Source organism: Cololabis saira, chromosome 21 (assembly GCF_033807715.1).
Source record: "Cololabis saira isolate AMF1-May2022 chromosome 21, fColSai1.1, whole genome shotgun sequence".
Lineage (NCBI taxonomy): Eukaryota > Metazoa > Chordata > Actinopteri > Beloniformes > Belonidae > Cololabis > Cololabis saira.
In genome coordinates this window covers 7,959,611-7,976,786 of record NC_084607.1, presented here as the reverse complement: position 1 = coordinate 7,976,786, position 17,176 = coordinate 7,959,611, and the positions used below count along the sequence as shown (strand labels likewise).

The 17,176-nt window shown below is 42.9% G+C and overlaps 1 protein-coding gene across 2 annotated transcripts; it reads right to left on the bottom strand.

Annotated features, from left to right (window-relative positions):
• Positions 1–292: 292 nt before the first annotated feature.
• On the bottom strand, positions 293–14,053 carry kcna7 (potassium voltage-gated channel, shaker-related subfamily, member 7). 2 transcript variants are annotated; one of them, XR_009770752.1, is made up of 4 exons: positions 13,826–14,053; positions 11,493–12,216; positions 3,004–4,044; positions 293–540 (listed from the first exon to the last, which is right to left on the bottom strand). XR_009770752.1 is itself a non-coding variant. In XM_061712664.1 (3 exons), the coding sequence occupies exons 2-3, from the start codon at positions 12,171–12,173 to the stop codon at positions 3,124–3,126; spliced, it is 1,602 nt and encodes a 533-aa protein (XP_061568648.1). In that variant the 5' UTR covers positions 12,174–12,216; positions 13,826–14,053; the 3' UTR covers positions 293–3,123. The 2 variants fall into 2 exon arrangements, 1 of the variants encoding a protein (XP_061568648.1); XM_061712664.1 differs by having other exon boundaries at positions 293–4,044.
• Between the last annotated feature and the right edge of the window lie 3,123 nt (positions 14,054–17,176).

Here is a 17,176-nt window from a genome sequence, read left to right as displayed (position 1 = left end):
GTAGTCTTAGAACCTCGGCAGAGTAGATACAGAAAAAGTATCAACTTGGCACGTCTCCACCCGCCTCCACCCTTAGTGGAAAAGCGCAAAACCAGGGCGTGGCGAGTCGAGTAGCACTGAGTACTAGTGTAAAAGCGCATTAGTCTATGCACATTAGACCATTAGTAACATTAAATGTAACACAATAAACCTAAGTATATCAGTAGGCGATTCTTTTAAGTATTTCTAGGCCTGTATACTACAACAGTATAATAAAATCCTGTAATGACGGCTTTTAGTTCCGGTGTCCACCCCAAGAATTTCAGTGGCCCCATCTGGCCCCCCCTATGAAAGATTTTTGGACCCCCCCTGGCCCCACGGCCCTCCGAGTCGTGTCAGTTACAGCGTGTAAGTGTCACGCAGTCGCACATCAGCCGTGTCAGCGCCGCCGAAGCCGGTGAGCGATGATGTCTCTGTTGTCCGGGTCAGTGTGAGGTTACAGCGCCACATTTCTGCCCTGGCTGCCTGCGACGGATCCGGCATCGACACCCGCGACGCCAACTGCACATTCAAATGCCACACAAACACACAGGAAGAAGACAAACAAAAAAAACACTTTTTTTTTTCCTACTTTCACTTCCTCGAATGAACATTAGACACATCAGGTTCAGGCATCAACCTTTGACTCACATTTAAGCTTCCTTTTTTACATTTGAGACTTTTGGAGTCATAATTTAACAAGACAAAAACAAATCTGTCAAATTTGACACTTTTTCTGACTGGAATTTCATTTTTCTGCAGAGTGAAAAGGCCTTTGTTAACACATGTTAAACAAGGAAATATTTGAGGTGTAAAATTTCTAGACCAAGTCAAAGCTCAGGTAAACAGTAAGGAAAAGATGATGTTTAAATCAGGACAGATACGACTTATGCAAACATTTAAAAATAGCATTACAATTGTTTTCAAAATAAATAACATATATAACAATGAGGAAGATTAATCATTTGTGAGGATAGAATTTGGAATTTTTACAACTTTAGTCCAAACAAACCTTTAAAATTAAGAAACTTAAACACCCACAGATCCATTTGCTTTTTGAGATTAATACTGAAAAACACAATATTATTGCTTCATCAGATGCAGAGATGGTAGAATAAAATATTTTATCCACATGTGCTGATTTTTCAAACTTTTTCTCAGCAAAAAATTTAAGACAGTAGCTTAATAATAACCTATTTAATGGCTAATAGTTCCAGAAAAATGCCATGATAATGTGCTAAACTATGTTCTTATGACGGGACAGTCCTGCAGCAGTGTGGGTTTATCTGCTGCAGATCAAGTGACTTATTTTCAAAGATACTGTGGGTCAATATCCTACAAACACACTGGTTTTTGTGCTGAACAAGGAGTTGTTTTCAGTTTGCACCACTAGATGTCGGTACATCCTACACACCCGACCTTTAAAGCTGGCAGGAGATCCGGAAATCGTTTATTTGCATCGTAAATTAAATACAAGACATTCAAGACGACTGAGAAATAAAATATTGCGGGAGGCAAAAACTATTTTAGTGTTGATACATTACAACATAGAAATTCATTAATTGTCTCAAAATTTATGTTATGTAATTTATTTTATTGCTTATATAATGTTGTAAAGGTTCATGGGCAACCTTTTTAAAAAACACCCAAAGGTAAACATTTTGGAGGTAATAATAACTAATATTTACTTGGATGTAAAGGAAGTTTATTTACGGTATAATTGAAATGGCAATTATACTGTAAATCATTTCTTGTTAATCATATTTTTCTTGCCCAAAACAAACTCCTATATTTGACTAGTTTAGGGTCAAATCTAGACAGAAGATGCTTTGAGGGATCTGAAGATGCAAATTATGTCAAAGTTATTTTACGGTGGCCGACAAAGGCCAAACGCACTCCAACGGCCTAATGCATCTCAGTTAAAGGAGCATGAGGCAGGATTGAGGCAGGATTTATGAAAAAAATGTGTATACGTTTCAAGTTTTCTAGTAATAATGTCAGATGAAGTGTTCCAAATCAAAAAGAATGAGCCCTCTAGTGTATCTCTCCGTTGCCTTGAACAGGCTGTGTGCTGCAAAATGTGCTGCAATTGTGACCGGAATTTCCCGCGCTGTCCTGCGGATGTGACGTCACATGACGCTGCATGCGCGTTCTCGGTGGCGCACGAGTAAACATTGGATACGCGTTTGAGTCATGGAGGCAGCTTCAACTTGAATTGGGATTGAAAACAGATGCTGACATGGCTCATTTCCTACTGACCAGGTAAGATAACATTGTAAGTCATATTTAGAGCTTGATTTGAAAATCACATGAGATTACACACGCGCTCCCGTGCCGGCTTCGCTGTTGGCTGCAGGAACCCCGACGGCCGTCGTAGCGCTGATGAGTCTCATTTCTTAAAGTAGCCTCATGCTCCTTTAAGGAAACCGGCTTCAAGTACAGAAACGATTCAAATTCACAAACTCAAAACGAGGTACAAAAAGAGGAACGTGGTGCAAATGAAAAAACGTGCTGCAAAAAACAAAGACAAATGCAGCATCATCAAACGCGCTGCAAATAGAGAAACGATGCAAAGCACAAAATGATATAAAACAAGAAACCATCTTCAAAAGAAAAACGCCTCATAACCGGTTACCAAACCTGCAGGGGGCGCTCTCAGCGTAACAGCTCAATGGACAGACACACGGGATGTAGAGAGAGACCGAACAGCTGACTGAACCACAGTGTTTACATCCATGGTTTAAACATACAGCGGGAACGGTAATGTGATATAATGTGGTTTATATCACTGTACAACGCTGTACATTACGAGACGTTTCTTTATTATATTTTAACGTTACAGTCAGCTGTTCGGTCTCTCTCTACATCCCATGCGTCTGTCCATTGAGCTGTTATTTGCTTATTTGATCAGAAAAACACAGCTCAAATTTAAACTCTAAATACTACAAGTCAAAAGTCTTAGATATAAAAAACTGTTTCACACACCTGGTGTCCGTCAGTTTAAATCTCGGTGTTGGGTGCTCTAATTCCTCCTGTTCATCATCTCAACAGTCTCCTCTTCGCACTGTTTCGTCAGTGTCCGTGTGTAAACATGTTTTATGTGCGTCAGACCTGAGTGACCTGAGATTCCTTGAGATGGAACGTCGCCTGATCGTCCGCTCCCTGCCCGGCACAGAGCCCGGACAGAAAGGCCCCGTTGAGCTGCGGGCACATGGCCCCGTTCTGCTCGTACAGCGGAGCGTAATCCAAGTGTTCGGGACCCTCTTCACGCAGCTCGTCGTCCTCTCCGTCGCTCCCTCCGTCCTCCTCCCAGAGCGCCGTGGCCACGTGGTTGTACTCCCTGGTGTCCTCGCACTCCGTCTGTCGATGGTAGAAGTAGCTGAAGTTGGACACGATGACGGGCACGGGCAGAGAGATGGTGAGCACGCCGGCGATGGCGCACATGGAGCCCACCAGCTTCCCCCCCACCGTGCCCGGGCACATGTCCCCGTAGCCCACCGTCGTCATGGACACCACGGCCCACCAGAAGGCCTCGGGGATGCTGGTGAAGGCCGTCCCGGGGCTGTCCACCTCCGCAAAGTACACGGCGCTGGAGAAGAGTATGACCCCGATGAAGAGGAAGAAGATGAGGAGGGCCAGTTCCCGCAGGCTGGCCTTCAGCGTCTGGCCCAGGATCTGCAGGCCTTTGGAGTGGCGGGACAGCTTGAAGATCCGGAAGACCCTCACCAGCCGGATGACCCTGATGAGAGCCAGCGTGCCCGAGGGCTGCGTGCCTTTGTCCTTGGCCAGCTCCGTGCCCAGCGTGACGAAATAAGGCATGATGGCCAAGAAGTCGATGATGTTCATGATGTCTTTGAAGAAGTACGTCTTGCTGGGGGAGCTGATGAAGCGCATCACCAGCTCGAAGGAGAACCAGCAGATGCAGATGGACTCGATGATGAAGAACGGGTCCTGGAAGGGGGTGAAAGTCGGGGGGGCCAGGACGGTTTCGTTCTGGACGCTGGGGTGAGGTGTGGTGGTCGATTGCTGGAAGATAATGAAACACAGGTCATCCTCACAGATGCACCTACTTCCTGTCATGTGATGCTCATTAACAGTACTCGAGTTGTAAAAAAAACGGAGCCTGTAAGAGCTCAAGTGAAGAAAAAAAAATAACTTCGTGGCCACGTTAAAGTTAATCGAGAGCACGTTATGTGTCATCGTGAGCACAATTTATTAAAGCGTGGGTAAGATTAACAAAGCGTGCGCACATTTTGGAAAATTGTGCGCACACTATATCATAAAATCATGAGTACGATTTACTTACCCTTGATCAAAATTTAATAAACGTGCGCACGTTATATTCAATCGTGCTGTAATGCGTCCCTTATCAGCCATAAGGGCATTAAGATCCTTTAAACATGGATCTAGGAATTTACCATGGGTTAGGCATGGCGCAAAAAGAAATGCTGGCAACTCTAGCCACAAAACATGGTATAGTGATCAGTCTAGCCACTTTAAAAAGAATGCTTAGAGCAAGTAATCTCCGCCGTCGGAATTATGATGATCTAGGTCTCAGCACTCAATTAAGGAAAACGAGAGCTTGTTTAACCAAATCGTGCGCACAATTTAGTAATAAAAATGTGCACACGTTTTATTAACTCGTTTGTACGATTGATTAAATCGTGTTCATGATTTAATAACTTGTGAGCACGTTATATTAACTCGTGCGCACAATTTAATTAAACGTGTTAATAGAACGTGCACACGAGTTAATTAAATGTGCTCACGTTTTATTAAATCGTGCGAACGAGTTAATAAAACGTGCGCTTGATTCTGTCAATATTAAAAATATATTGCATGATCCTTCACAGGCTCCGTAGATTTTATCATATGGGGACAGATAATTTGTGCTGATTACAAATAATATAATATATTACAAATAATAGCACTGACCAAAACACCTGCAGAAATACTGCAGGAATGACATAGCAGCAGTTAAATGCAGCCTTCTGTAAGCTTTAAATATCCACTGGGCTTACATCAAATACATCAAAACACAACAATAAAAAACAGTTTTCTGAACTTATCAATATGACTCTGTCCTTCACAGGATAAGTAAAATGGATCACTGCAAAAACTCTTAAACAAGAATATTTGTCTTATTTCTAGTTAGAATGTCTCATTTTAGTAAAAAAAATCTCATTACACTTAAAACAAGACTCATCACTGGAAAAAACAAAAGTTTTCATCTGTTTCAAGTAGATTTTCACTTGAAATAAGTAGAAAAATCTGCCAGTGGAACAACATTTTTTTGCTTGTAATGAGAAGATAAATCTTGTCCCACTGGCAGATTTTCCTACTTATTTCAAGTGAAAATTTACTTGAAACAGGTGAAAATTGTCAAATAAGTTATTTTTCTGGTGTTATTTTTCTGGTGATGACTGTAAATGTTGAAATAGCAGTAAAACCACATTCATTGATGAAATGACATAAGGGATGGAAAGGGGGGATGGCAGTTTTACAGGGCGGATGATTTTGACCGTTTTTATTTCAGGGGGGGATGCCATCCCCCCCTCATCCCCCCTCAACTCCAGTACTGCTCATTAAACACGGAAAGAGGGATATAAGAGAAAAGGGGAAAGATGGAGCGATATTAGATAGACCTGAGGAGGGGGGTAACGTGGGGGGGGGCTAATCCTCATCACATGAAGTATCGGTGAGGTCTGTGATACGGTGATAACTCCCCTCCTCTCCTCTTTCACCGCCCGGCTGGATATTTTTTCCACAGATTTTTAGACAAGTCACTTTCTCTATATTTAAGCACACGTATAAACACTGAGTTCATGTGACTCTGGCTCGTGTTACCGACATCTGACGCCCCATTCTCACCAGCTGCTTCCTGCCTGCACACGTTTGTGTGCGTGCGTGCACGTGTGCGTGCTGGACAAAAGTGCAAGTTTGAATTCTTTACTTTTTGACAAGTTGGTTAGATTAAGTGATGGATGTCCGTCCAGCACGTCATCAGGATTCTGTATTTCTATATCCAGTTTCTGTTTCACATTTCTAACTCACCTGCAGACCCGTTTCACGTTTCTAACTCACCTGCAGACCCGTTTCACGTTTCAAACTCACCTGCAGACCCGTTTCACGTTTCTAACTCACCTGCAGACCCTTTTCAGGTTTCTATCTCACCTGCAGACCGGTTTCACATTTCTAACTCACCTGCAGACCCGTTTCCTGTTTCTAACTCACCTGCAGATCCGTTTCACGTTTCTAACTCACCTGCAGACCGGTTTCACGTTTCTAACTCACCTGCAGACCCGTTTCAGGTTTCTAACTCACCTGCAGACCCGTTTCAGGTTTCTAACTCACCTGCAGACCCATTTAACATTTCTAACTCACCTGCAGACCCGTTTCCTGTTTCTAACTCACCTGCAGACTCGTTTCACGTTTCTAACTCACCTGCAGACCCGTTTCAGTTTTCTAACTCACCTGCAGGCCCGTTTCAGGTTTCTAACTCACCTGCAGACTCATTTAACATTTCTAACTCACCTGCAGGCCCGTTTCCTGTTTCTAACTCACCTGCAGACCCGTTTCAGTTTTCTAACTCACCTGCAGACCCGTTTCCTGTTTCTAACTCACCTGCAGACCCGTTTCCTGTTTCTAACTCACCTGCATATCCGTTTCACGTTTCTAACTCACCTGCATATCCGTTTCAGGTTTCTAGCTCACCTGCAGACTCGTTTCAGGTTTCTGGCTCACCTGCAGACCCGTTTCAGGTTTCTAACTCACCTGCAGACCCGTTTCACGTTTCTAACTCACCTGCAGACCCGTTTCACGTTTCTAACTCACCTGCAGACCCGTTTCACGTTTCTAACTCACCTGCAGACCCGTTTCAGGTTTCTAGCTCACCTGCAGACCCGTTTCAGTTTTCTAACTCACCTGCAGACCCGTTTCCTGTTTCTAACTCACCTGCAGATCCGTTTCAGGTTTCTAGCTCACCTGCAGCCCAGATAAACATTTCTAACTCACCTGCAGACCCGTTTCCTGTTTCTAACTCACTTGCAGATCCGTTTCAGGTTTCTAGCTCACCTGCAGCCCAGATAAACATTTCTAACTCACCTGCAGACTCGTTTCATGTTTCTAACTCACCTGCAGACCCGTTTCACGTTTCTAACTCACCTGCAGACCCGTTTCACGTTTCTAACTCACCTGCAGACCTGTTTCAGGTTTCTAACTCACCTGCAGACTCGTTTCACGGTCCTGGCTCACTAGCAGACCTGGTTTAAATTCTCTCAGTCTAAAACAGCGACACATTCATTGTTCTCGTTGTAGGAGGTGTGTTGATTCATTTCTTTCAGTTCTGCAAACCTACAGCTTTCTTTGAGACCTCTGGTTCTGGCCATTTATCTAGTCCAGGGGTCGGCAACCCGCGGCTCTAGAGCCGCATGCTGCTCTTTAGCGCCGCCCTGGTGGCTCCTGGAGCTTTTTAAAAAATGTTTGACCTTTTTTTTCCTTTTTCTCCTTTTTTTCTTCTTTTTTTCTTTTTTTCCTTCTTCTTTTTTCCTTTTTCTTCTTTTTTTCCTTTTTTCTCTTTTTCTTCCTTTTTCCTTTCCTTTTTAAAGGGATTGTGACATGAAAAACACATTTTCTTGATTTTTTGTGTTTTGTTGGGTGTCTTGACATCAATTACACCCAAAAAACAATGAACTTTTAACATTCAGTGTATTGTGTGCTTTCTGGGATTTTCCGCATAACTATGCAAAAACGGCTCATCTGGTTTGCTGGCGGGCCGTTACGTAACGGCCCGCTAAATCACCGCCCCCTCCACCCAGCTCCCTGCCTCCTCTCCTCTCCAGCGCACCATAAAGGCTGATTTATGGTTCCGCGTTACACCGACGCAGAGCCTACGGCGTAGGGTTACCGGGCGACGCGAGCCGTACGCTGTACCCTACGGCGTAGGCTCTGCGTCGATTTAACGCGGAACCATAAATCAGGCTTAACACGGAGCTGTTTAGAGCCTCTTCTGTTCTCATCAGCGGAGGAAAACTGCTAAGAACACCCGCGGCCACTGACTGCACTTAAGATAAGGGGACACTACTGCTTGCATGCCTTTATTTTTATGATTGTTTGCTGTGGTTCTCCCTGCTGCTTTTCCGTGCTTCGCCTCGCTCCCGGCTTAACTCTCCGACGCCGCTGTGAGCGTATGGCTGGAGGAGGAGGAGGTTTGGAGGAGGAGCGGCGCAATGATTGACAGGAAAGGGGGAAAAGGAAGCGTTTTTCACGGGGCAAAAAAACACTGTAATAAAAAGCCAGGAATTGAGTACTAGAGTGAAGTTTTTCTTGTTACACTCTTTTAGACACATTTGAGGGATGTTGGCCAAGACTTTTAATAGTGTTAAAAGCATGTTAAAAATGATGTCACAATACCTTTAATCTCGACATTTCGACTTTTTTCTCGAAAATTTGACTTTTTTCTTGACATTTCGACTTTTTTCTCGAAATTTTTACTTTTTTCTCGAAATTTTTACTTTTTTCTCAACATTTCGACTTTTTTCTAGAAATTGCACTTCAACATTAATCTGGAAATTTCAACTTTTTTCTCAACATTTCTACTTTTTTCTCAACATTTCGACTTTTTTCTCGACATTTCAACTTTTTTCTCGAAGTGCTTAATGAAAAAAATCTTCCCCCAGTTATAACTAATATAGAAACATGCAGCATGTGTTGCCTTCATTCTAAGTCTGATACAAGACTTTTAAATTTTTTGCAGCTCCAGATATATTTGTTTTTTGTGTTTTTGGTCCAATATGGCTCTAAAACATTTTGGGTTGCCGACCCCTGGACTAGTCAGACATCGCTGCTCCGACAGCTTAATATATCTATACCCACTTATTCGTGCTTGAGGGCCACGGGGTTCTACTGGAGCCCGTCCCAGCTCTCCCCAAGCAGAGGGCAGGGGTTCGCCCTGGACAGGTCATCGGCCGATGATCAGCTGATCAGCTGATCACCTGTCCAGGGCCACAAGCAGACACACCTGAATCAGAATGACCTTTACATCCAGCACAATTCAAACATTAGGGTGGCACTCATTTGCACCAGAAAGAGCACCGAGGCACCGTGCTGGACCTGGAGCCAGACCCGGAGCCAGACCCGGAGCTTTTCAACTTTCAGTTGATTTGTAATGAATCCAGAATGTATGACATTTTTGCATTACAGAAAAATATTTATCACTTTATCACAATATTCTAATTTTCTGAGACAGTCCTGTATATTTATGGTTATATTTATTTTTGTTGCTATGTTTTATTTTCTGTTGCTAGATTCTCTGATGGGTGAGGTAGCCCAGACTAAATGGAGCATTTTCTTTGTTTCTGCAGCAATATTGCTGCAATAAAGCATTTGAAATACACTTTAAATATTCTTGTTTTGCTAGTATCATTCCGCTTGAAAGTATGGGAAAATGCATAATTTAGTGTTGAATAACGTGCCAGGCATGTGCACCCCCTCTGATCTGAGATGCAGCCCTAGTCATCATTTTATACAACCGGCCCTGCACCAGCATGTTGGTGCATGTTGGTGTGCCACAACTCCAAAGCTCCAACACCTCGTGCATGACCATGTGTGATGGAGGGAGCGAGGCAGGATGAGGTCAGGGACTCTCGCCGCGTCCGTTTTTATGCTCCCGAAATGCCCAGAATCGGTCTGGTCTCCGGGACACACGAGCACGCACGGGGCTAATTTCATTCTGCGGCTGTCATCAGAAAAGTTGATCTGCTAGCGTCCATTCCCAGCCGCTCTGACTCACGCTGTTTATTAATAAGGACATGGGTTTATGTGTTGATGCGCTCTGAGGGTTGTCCTGCCTATAAATAGCCTAGTTCTGCAAGGTGTAACGCGAGACAAGCTGTCTTTCCTTTCCTCCACACCAGCGTCTCTACTCCTAAGCCCCTTCGTTTAATCGCTCTTCTCGCTAATTTTAAAGTGGCACTTCATCCAGAAGGACCGGTTGGCTCTGGCAGGAGTCTACACACGTAGAGACGCACCGCATCTCCACAGCGACCGGTTCTGACCGCTCTCCTCCCGCCAGCAGGGGTTAAACTGCTCTGCTCACAGTGGATCACATTTAGGCCCAATCCCAATACTCCCCCTACTTTCTATCACTACCCCTAAAAAAGAAGGGACAGATTTTAGGGCACTTGAAATCTTCCCAGGGGCCTGTCCCAATACTCCCACTACTCCTACTTTCAGCACCACCACTAATCAGGAAGCTGAGAGCTAAAAGCTGTTTTAATTTCAGCTGTAGCGCTGTTAATATGCCACTTTATTAAGTTTTAATATTTTTTTAAAAGTAACCATTAAGATCCCCAACCTGGGCTCAGTTTATCCAAATAACGGCTGTTAAAAAAAATTTGACCCGATGTTTTCAGAGATGATAACAGCCGCCGGCTCGGAGCAGCAGCAGCAGTCGGAGTACAGACGTGATCGCCAGGTCAACCTGCGCCGTCGTCCCGGGGGAGAAACCTGCAGCTCTGTGGAGAATTACCGCTGGCTGAAATAAATCATTTAGGAAGATAAATGTTGTAGCTACGCCTGTTAAGAGATTTGCTCCGAAAATTTTGAGAATTCTGCTTGCCGGCTCCGGAGCTGATTTATGGTTCCGCGTTAAATCGACGCAGAGCCTACGCGTGTAACGCGGAACCATAAATCAGCCTTTATTCTGGCGTGATCTTCGCAACAACGAGCAAACGAGTGATTATGTACATTCACTGAGTGAATATTATGAAAGTAAAATATATATTTCTCGCTAGAAATGTAATCAAAACGCATTTTTATGCAGAAACTAACTCAAAATATTGATTTCATTCACTAAAAAATAAGAAATGTCCGCCATGGTTTTTTTTTTGGATTCAGTCCGCAAATGACGACGAAAAGCATTCTGGGAAATTTTTCTGTCCCTAGAAAACTAGTGAGGATCGGAAATCCCTACATGCGTAGGGACAGATTCATAGCCACTACACTACTTTTCTTCCCTACACCTAGGTGGAAAGAGGGATTGGGACACCACTACCCTCATGGGGAACGCGCAAAATTTAGGGGTAGAGATGAAAACTAGGGGTAGTTGGAGTATTGGGACAGGGCCTTAATGTCGAGTTCAAAATGATCTCAGGGAAAACTCTTGCTTTCCCTCTACGGCCTTTTTCTTCCTCACGTTTGACTCCAAAGTTGTTCTGGTCTTAATTAACCCTCCGTTTCATCGCTCAGCACTGATGGAGGAGATGGAGACATTTCCATCCCACCCTGTGGTAACTGCTTAATTTGAGATAAGGTAACACTTGTAGGCGTCGTTACTTTCCTGCAGCGTTTACCTCTGCCCTCAGTGTCCCGCCACCTGATCATCTCCCTCCTCTCTGACGCTCGCTGACGTGACCCTCGTCTGCCGCCCTGTGAACTCTGACCTCAGTGTGTGTCACCGTGTAACTCATCCTCACCTCCCTCCGTTCCTTCTCCTGTCTGAACTCGGGCAGAGTCTCCAGGCAGAAGATGAGAATAGAGAGGATGATGACCATGACGCTGACGATGGCGATGATCCGGGCTCCGCTGGACGACTCCGGGTACTCAAAGGCATTCCAGATGTTCTGCTGCCACTTCTTGCTGGGCATCGGTCTCTCCTCCTCTTTGGCGAAACCCTCGTCCTCCTTGAAGCGGTCGATGGTGTCCTCTCCGAGCTCGTAGAAGCGCGCTTCCTCCAGGAACATGTCGAGGGGAATGTTGGCGGGCCTGCGCAGCCGGCCGCCCGACTGGTAGAAGTAGAGGATGGCTTCGAAGCAGATGCGGTTTCTGTCCAGGAAGAGTTCGTTACGCATGGGGTCGAAGTAGCGAAGGCGCCGTCGGGGATCCCCCAAGAGTGAGTCTGGGAACTGAGCCAGCGTCCGGAGCTGGGTCTCGTAGCGCATCCCCGACACGTTGACGGCGATGCGTTCGCCGAGCGCCCAGCCGCTCCTCAGGTGACTGTGCCGCCGGGCCTCCCTCCTGGCGCCGCTCTCCGGCTCCTTCTCACTCGTCTCCCGCTCCAGCTTGTTCAGTTTGTCCTTGCTCTGCTTTTCATCGTCACTGACCTCTTCATTTTGCTCCTGGGACTGTCCTGCGGTCCCCTCGTCTGAATTGTGCATTGCTCAGTCTTGTAGATTTCCTCTCTTCTGTTTTTTTTGTAGCCTGGAATGAAAAAAACAAAGACGGAGACATGATGGCACAGAGACTCACGAGTGCACACCTTTGGAAAAGTTATCAATGTCTTATTATCACATTTACACTGAAAAGAGTATCATGAGCAACGTGAACGGACGATTTAAAGCAAAGCTGTTGCATCTATGGCATAAATAGTGTCGTGCAAACTAGATATCTGAAACACAAAATCCTAAATTGAACAATTACAGCCTGTATGTTAAGTAAATCTAATGAAATATGTTAGTTAAGTATGATTGACATACCCATAGACGGTGGTAATTTTATTTTATTTTAGTTTTTTATTCACTTAGTTGTTGTTTTTTTTTATTTTTAGTGTATGTTATTTGTAAAGTTATTTCTTGGAAAAAGGGGCAGATCAGATAAGAGTCTTCTTCTTTCTGCTCCCTTTTTTCAGTCACAATTAAAGAACATTTGTATTTGTATTGAATTGTATTATTTTTTTTGAATGAAATAAAGAATAAATGAAAAAAAATGAAATTTGAAGATGGTAGATTTAAATTAGGGTAAAATCTTATTAAGTTCTATTTTCCTAGCATATTCCCCCTTACAGGACTGTCTCAGAAAATTAGAATATTGTGATTTTCTGTAATGCAATTACAAAAATCTCAATGTTTTATCTAAATATTTTAGTCGCTATTTATGGTCTATTTTATACATTTTACTGTCTTATTCTTTTAGTTTTTAATGTCTTGCTTTCTAGACATACTTTTAGGATTTTATGTTATGTTATACTTTTTTAAACTCCTTTAGTGTATTTTATCCTGCTTTCTTGTAGCTTTTATCTCCAGTGTTTCCTCATGGGGAGCCTCCATGCTGGGAGTGACTCTGGCCTGCAGGGGGTCGTCCTGGGGGTGGTTCTGGCCTGGATGGTGGTGGAGCTCTGCACCACGGCTTCACCGCTGTGGTGTGGACTCCTCTATCCGTCCGGGCCGGGATGGTCTCTGTGGGCCCCCCCCCCCCCTTGTAGCTGCGGGCTATGAGACCTCCTGGCATGGACGGCTCCCTGTTACCGTTTCCTCACCTGGATCCTCTGATCAGCCATGTCTACAACGTGTGTCTGTGTGTATAACTTAGGGGAATTGTAGTGTGCTTGTGTGTGCGGGGAGGGGGGAGGGAGGCAGGGCATTAATAAGTTTTATGTTTATTTGTTTTTTGTTAAGCACTTTGTGTTGCATTATTTGTATGAGAAGTGCTATATAAATAAAGTTTGATTTGATTTGATTTGAAAAACAAAAATGTCATACATTCTGGATTCATTACAAATCAACTGAAATATTGCAAGCCTTTTATTATTTTAATATTGCTGATCATGGCTTACAGCTTAAGAAAACTCAAATATCCTATCTCAAAAAATTTGAATATTCTGGGAATCTTTATCTTAAGCTGTAAGCCATAATCAGCAATATTAAAATAATAAAAGGCTTGCAATATTTCAATTGATTTGTAATGAATCCAGAATGTATGACATTTTTGTTTTTTTAATTGCATTACAGAAAATAAAGAACTTTATCACAATATTCTAATTTTCTGAGAGAGTCCTGTATTCTAAAGAACATGCAGCTCTCTGGTCTCTCACCTGTCCACCTGCCGGTCCCGCTGCCTCTAATCCGCCCTCGGGAGGGGGACCATGACTCTCCCCCGGTACCAGCACGCCCCGGTGCCCTCAGTACCGACCCTGCCTTCCGTCCCGAGCAGCTCGTGCATCAGTTCACCATTGCCACGTCCAGGGAATCTCTCCCGATCACCGGGGAGGAGGAGCAGGAGCTGCGCGGCTCCTTCAGGGGCCGCTGTGGCGTTCATCTGCAGCCGTGGGTAAACTTAAACTGGTTTGTAGGTCACTGGCTGTGTTCTCTTCAGTCCACCGCCCCGGGAATGCTGGGGAACCGAAATTCAATCTTTGACCCGCTGCTGCTCTGAGTGCGACGCTCTGAGTTTCTGTCCGCAACAACTCTTCTCCTGCCTGAAACTGTAAATCTGTTCGCCTCTCACCCTCTCTCTCTCTAACATGCTGTACATGTTTTCGTGCATGTTTGCACATCAGCTCCCACGGTTCTGCAGAACATGGAGGAAAAATGAAAAAATGGACAGTTTTCTTTTACTGGTCATGATTTTTTACACTCAGTGACTTTACTTTCCAGTATGTCAGAGCTGAAATGCTACTGTATTTATGCAGGATTATTCACAAATTTGAAACAGTATTTGAAACATCTCTGCATGTGGTTAACTCCGACTCCTGCAACAGTCTTTTCTGAAGAAACAACCCTCGTAAACGTAATTAATTCCCTTTACTCGTTACTTTTTGTGAGCCAGTTTCTTGCGAGGATACCTGTGTTGTGTCTTGTTTTATTGCACGTCCTGGTCTTGCTCGTTTCCAGCTGTGCTTGATTAAGTCATCAGCCTCTGGCTACGGTCCAACGGCAAAGAAGGAAATATCTCTGGTTGTCTGTTCCCAAGCATTCCCAAGAAAATGTCACGAGGTTAAGGGAAACTGGAAGGAGACATCTGAAAGAGTTTACATGACGAACATTAGTACTCCTTATATGAATGTAAAAACTTAACAGTATTACCTTAACAACTTGTAGAGTGTTTTTAAGCACCAAAAACTTGATGAAGTAATTTCCCGTGAGTTTGATGATATGGGACTCCTTATCAAAAGATATTAATTCCAGTCTTCCTACTGTTGCATTGTGGAGAAATTTAAAAGTTTCATAAGAGCAAAGCTCAACACAGAATGAATGCATTGATACAATATTTGTAATGTAGATTAAAACAATTGTGGTTGCTAAATGCATGTAAAAATAAAAAGCATTGCATCGCCCCCACTCCTCTAATGGCTATAGATATATACTGTTTATTTAGTTTGTGTTGCTGCAGCTGCAACAGAGTCAGAGAAACGTTGTTAATATTTCCAGTAACTTACTCTGGGCTCTGTCGGTCAGAAAGATGAGCCCCGCGTTGCCAGGTAGTGTCAGAATTTCTCCACAAGGGGGAGATCAATTCTTGGAAGGAAAGAAAATTACTCCAAAATAAAATATAGAATACTCTTGTACGTGTATCAAAATAAACTACAAAATACAACAGATATTGCATTTACAAACATTTAATGTATTTTTTCTATTTTGCAAGCAATCAAAATACTTTGCAGGGAAATGTCCATGTTCAGCTGATTAAGAAACAAAGAAATCCAGATACAGGACTGTCTCAGAAAATTAGAATATTGTGATAAAGTCCTTTATTTTCTGTAATGCAAAAATGTCATACATTCTGGATTCATTACAAATCAACTGAAATATTGCAAGCCTTTTATTATTTTAATATTGCTGATCATGGCTTACAGCTTAAGAAAACTCAAATATCCTATCTCAAAAAATTTGAATATTCTGGGAATCTTAATCTTAAACTGTAAACTATAATCAGCAATATCAAAATAATAAAAGGCTTGCAATATTTCAGTTGATTTGTAATGAATCCAGAATGTATGACATTTTTGTTTTTTTTTAAATTGCATTACAGAAAATAAAGAACTTTATCACAATATTCAAATTTTCTGAGACAGTCCTGTATACCGCTAGCAGATTTACAGGTACATCTTAAGATGTGGGTCTGGTCTATCAGGTTACGATTTAAGTGGATGTTGTGTGTGTATGTGGGGGCGACTTCTCTAGACTAACTAGGCATGACTGACTATAAGATATTGACTCGTGGTCAAATCTTATTAGGTTTATTGTCAGTCTGAGCCTTTGCAAGAGAAGTCACACAGTTGTTTATAGAACCCGGAGTAGAAGCCTTACGAGTTTGTTGATACATATTTCTGGAGAAGATACCAGGGACACTGCAATATCTGCTTGATGCAAACATGACCTTGGAAACATCTCATCCCCTCACAGGCTGAATATTTCCATTCTTTCCCTCACACTTGATTTGATTTGTTTTGATTTATTCACACACACACATGTGAATTGGTCTCCTGGAGAATCAAAAGCTTATGGTAGGAGCCAATGAACATAAATACAGTTGACAGGAATACATACATGTACATACACTTGCACTTAATACACACAAAACAAAACAACATGCACATTATACTAGACTACCACTTACATACAACATATCACATTACAAACACTTAACATGAAACATTTTGTGATCCCGGGGTGTACATTTATATATATGAGCTTAACAATTGATTCTTTAACTGGCGTTTGAATATGGAGATGGACTCTGAATTTTTAAGGCTCATTCAACTCGTTCCAGATCTGTGTTTCCCCGACACACAACACTCATACTTCTCACAAGTTTACGTTGTTTTACTATAATAAGGTGTTTATGTCTCGTAAGTGAATGTAAAAATAAGGTGTGAACTGACTGTGATGATGTGACAATAGTCAAAAAGGTTATTGATTGATTGTTCAACCACTGACATACAGCTGTAATCTGTTGTTCAGAACATTTCAAATAGAAATGAAAACTGCAAAAGTCATCCCACTGTACAGAACTGGAGACCAATTCACTGATTACAGGCCTGATTCTTTACTCCCAACATTTTCTAAGATGTTAGAAAAAGTATTTATTTACAGATTGGACAAATTAATGTCAATCAAAAGGTCACGCCCCTAATTACGCATAAACTTCTTGCTTTATATAATTCCAACCTGCCACAATACGATGAAAAAGAGGCTTCAAACCCCCTGCAGAAAACCTGTGGGTGACGTCATGGAGGGTTTGTCCAGTAATTATACAACAGATGAATGAACCGTCATTCTGACTTTGGGGTTAGTTTGGGATCTTTATGCCCTCTAGTGGTCAAATATTGGAACTGCAGCTTTCAAAATCATGTTAATTGATGGTCATTTCATTTCATTTCATTTCATGTGTTCCCTCTGGTCGTAACATCTGAACTTTACCTTCCCTCTGACTTAACTTACTT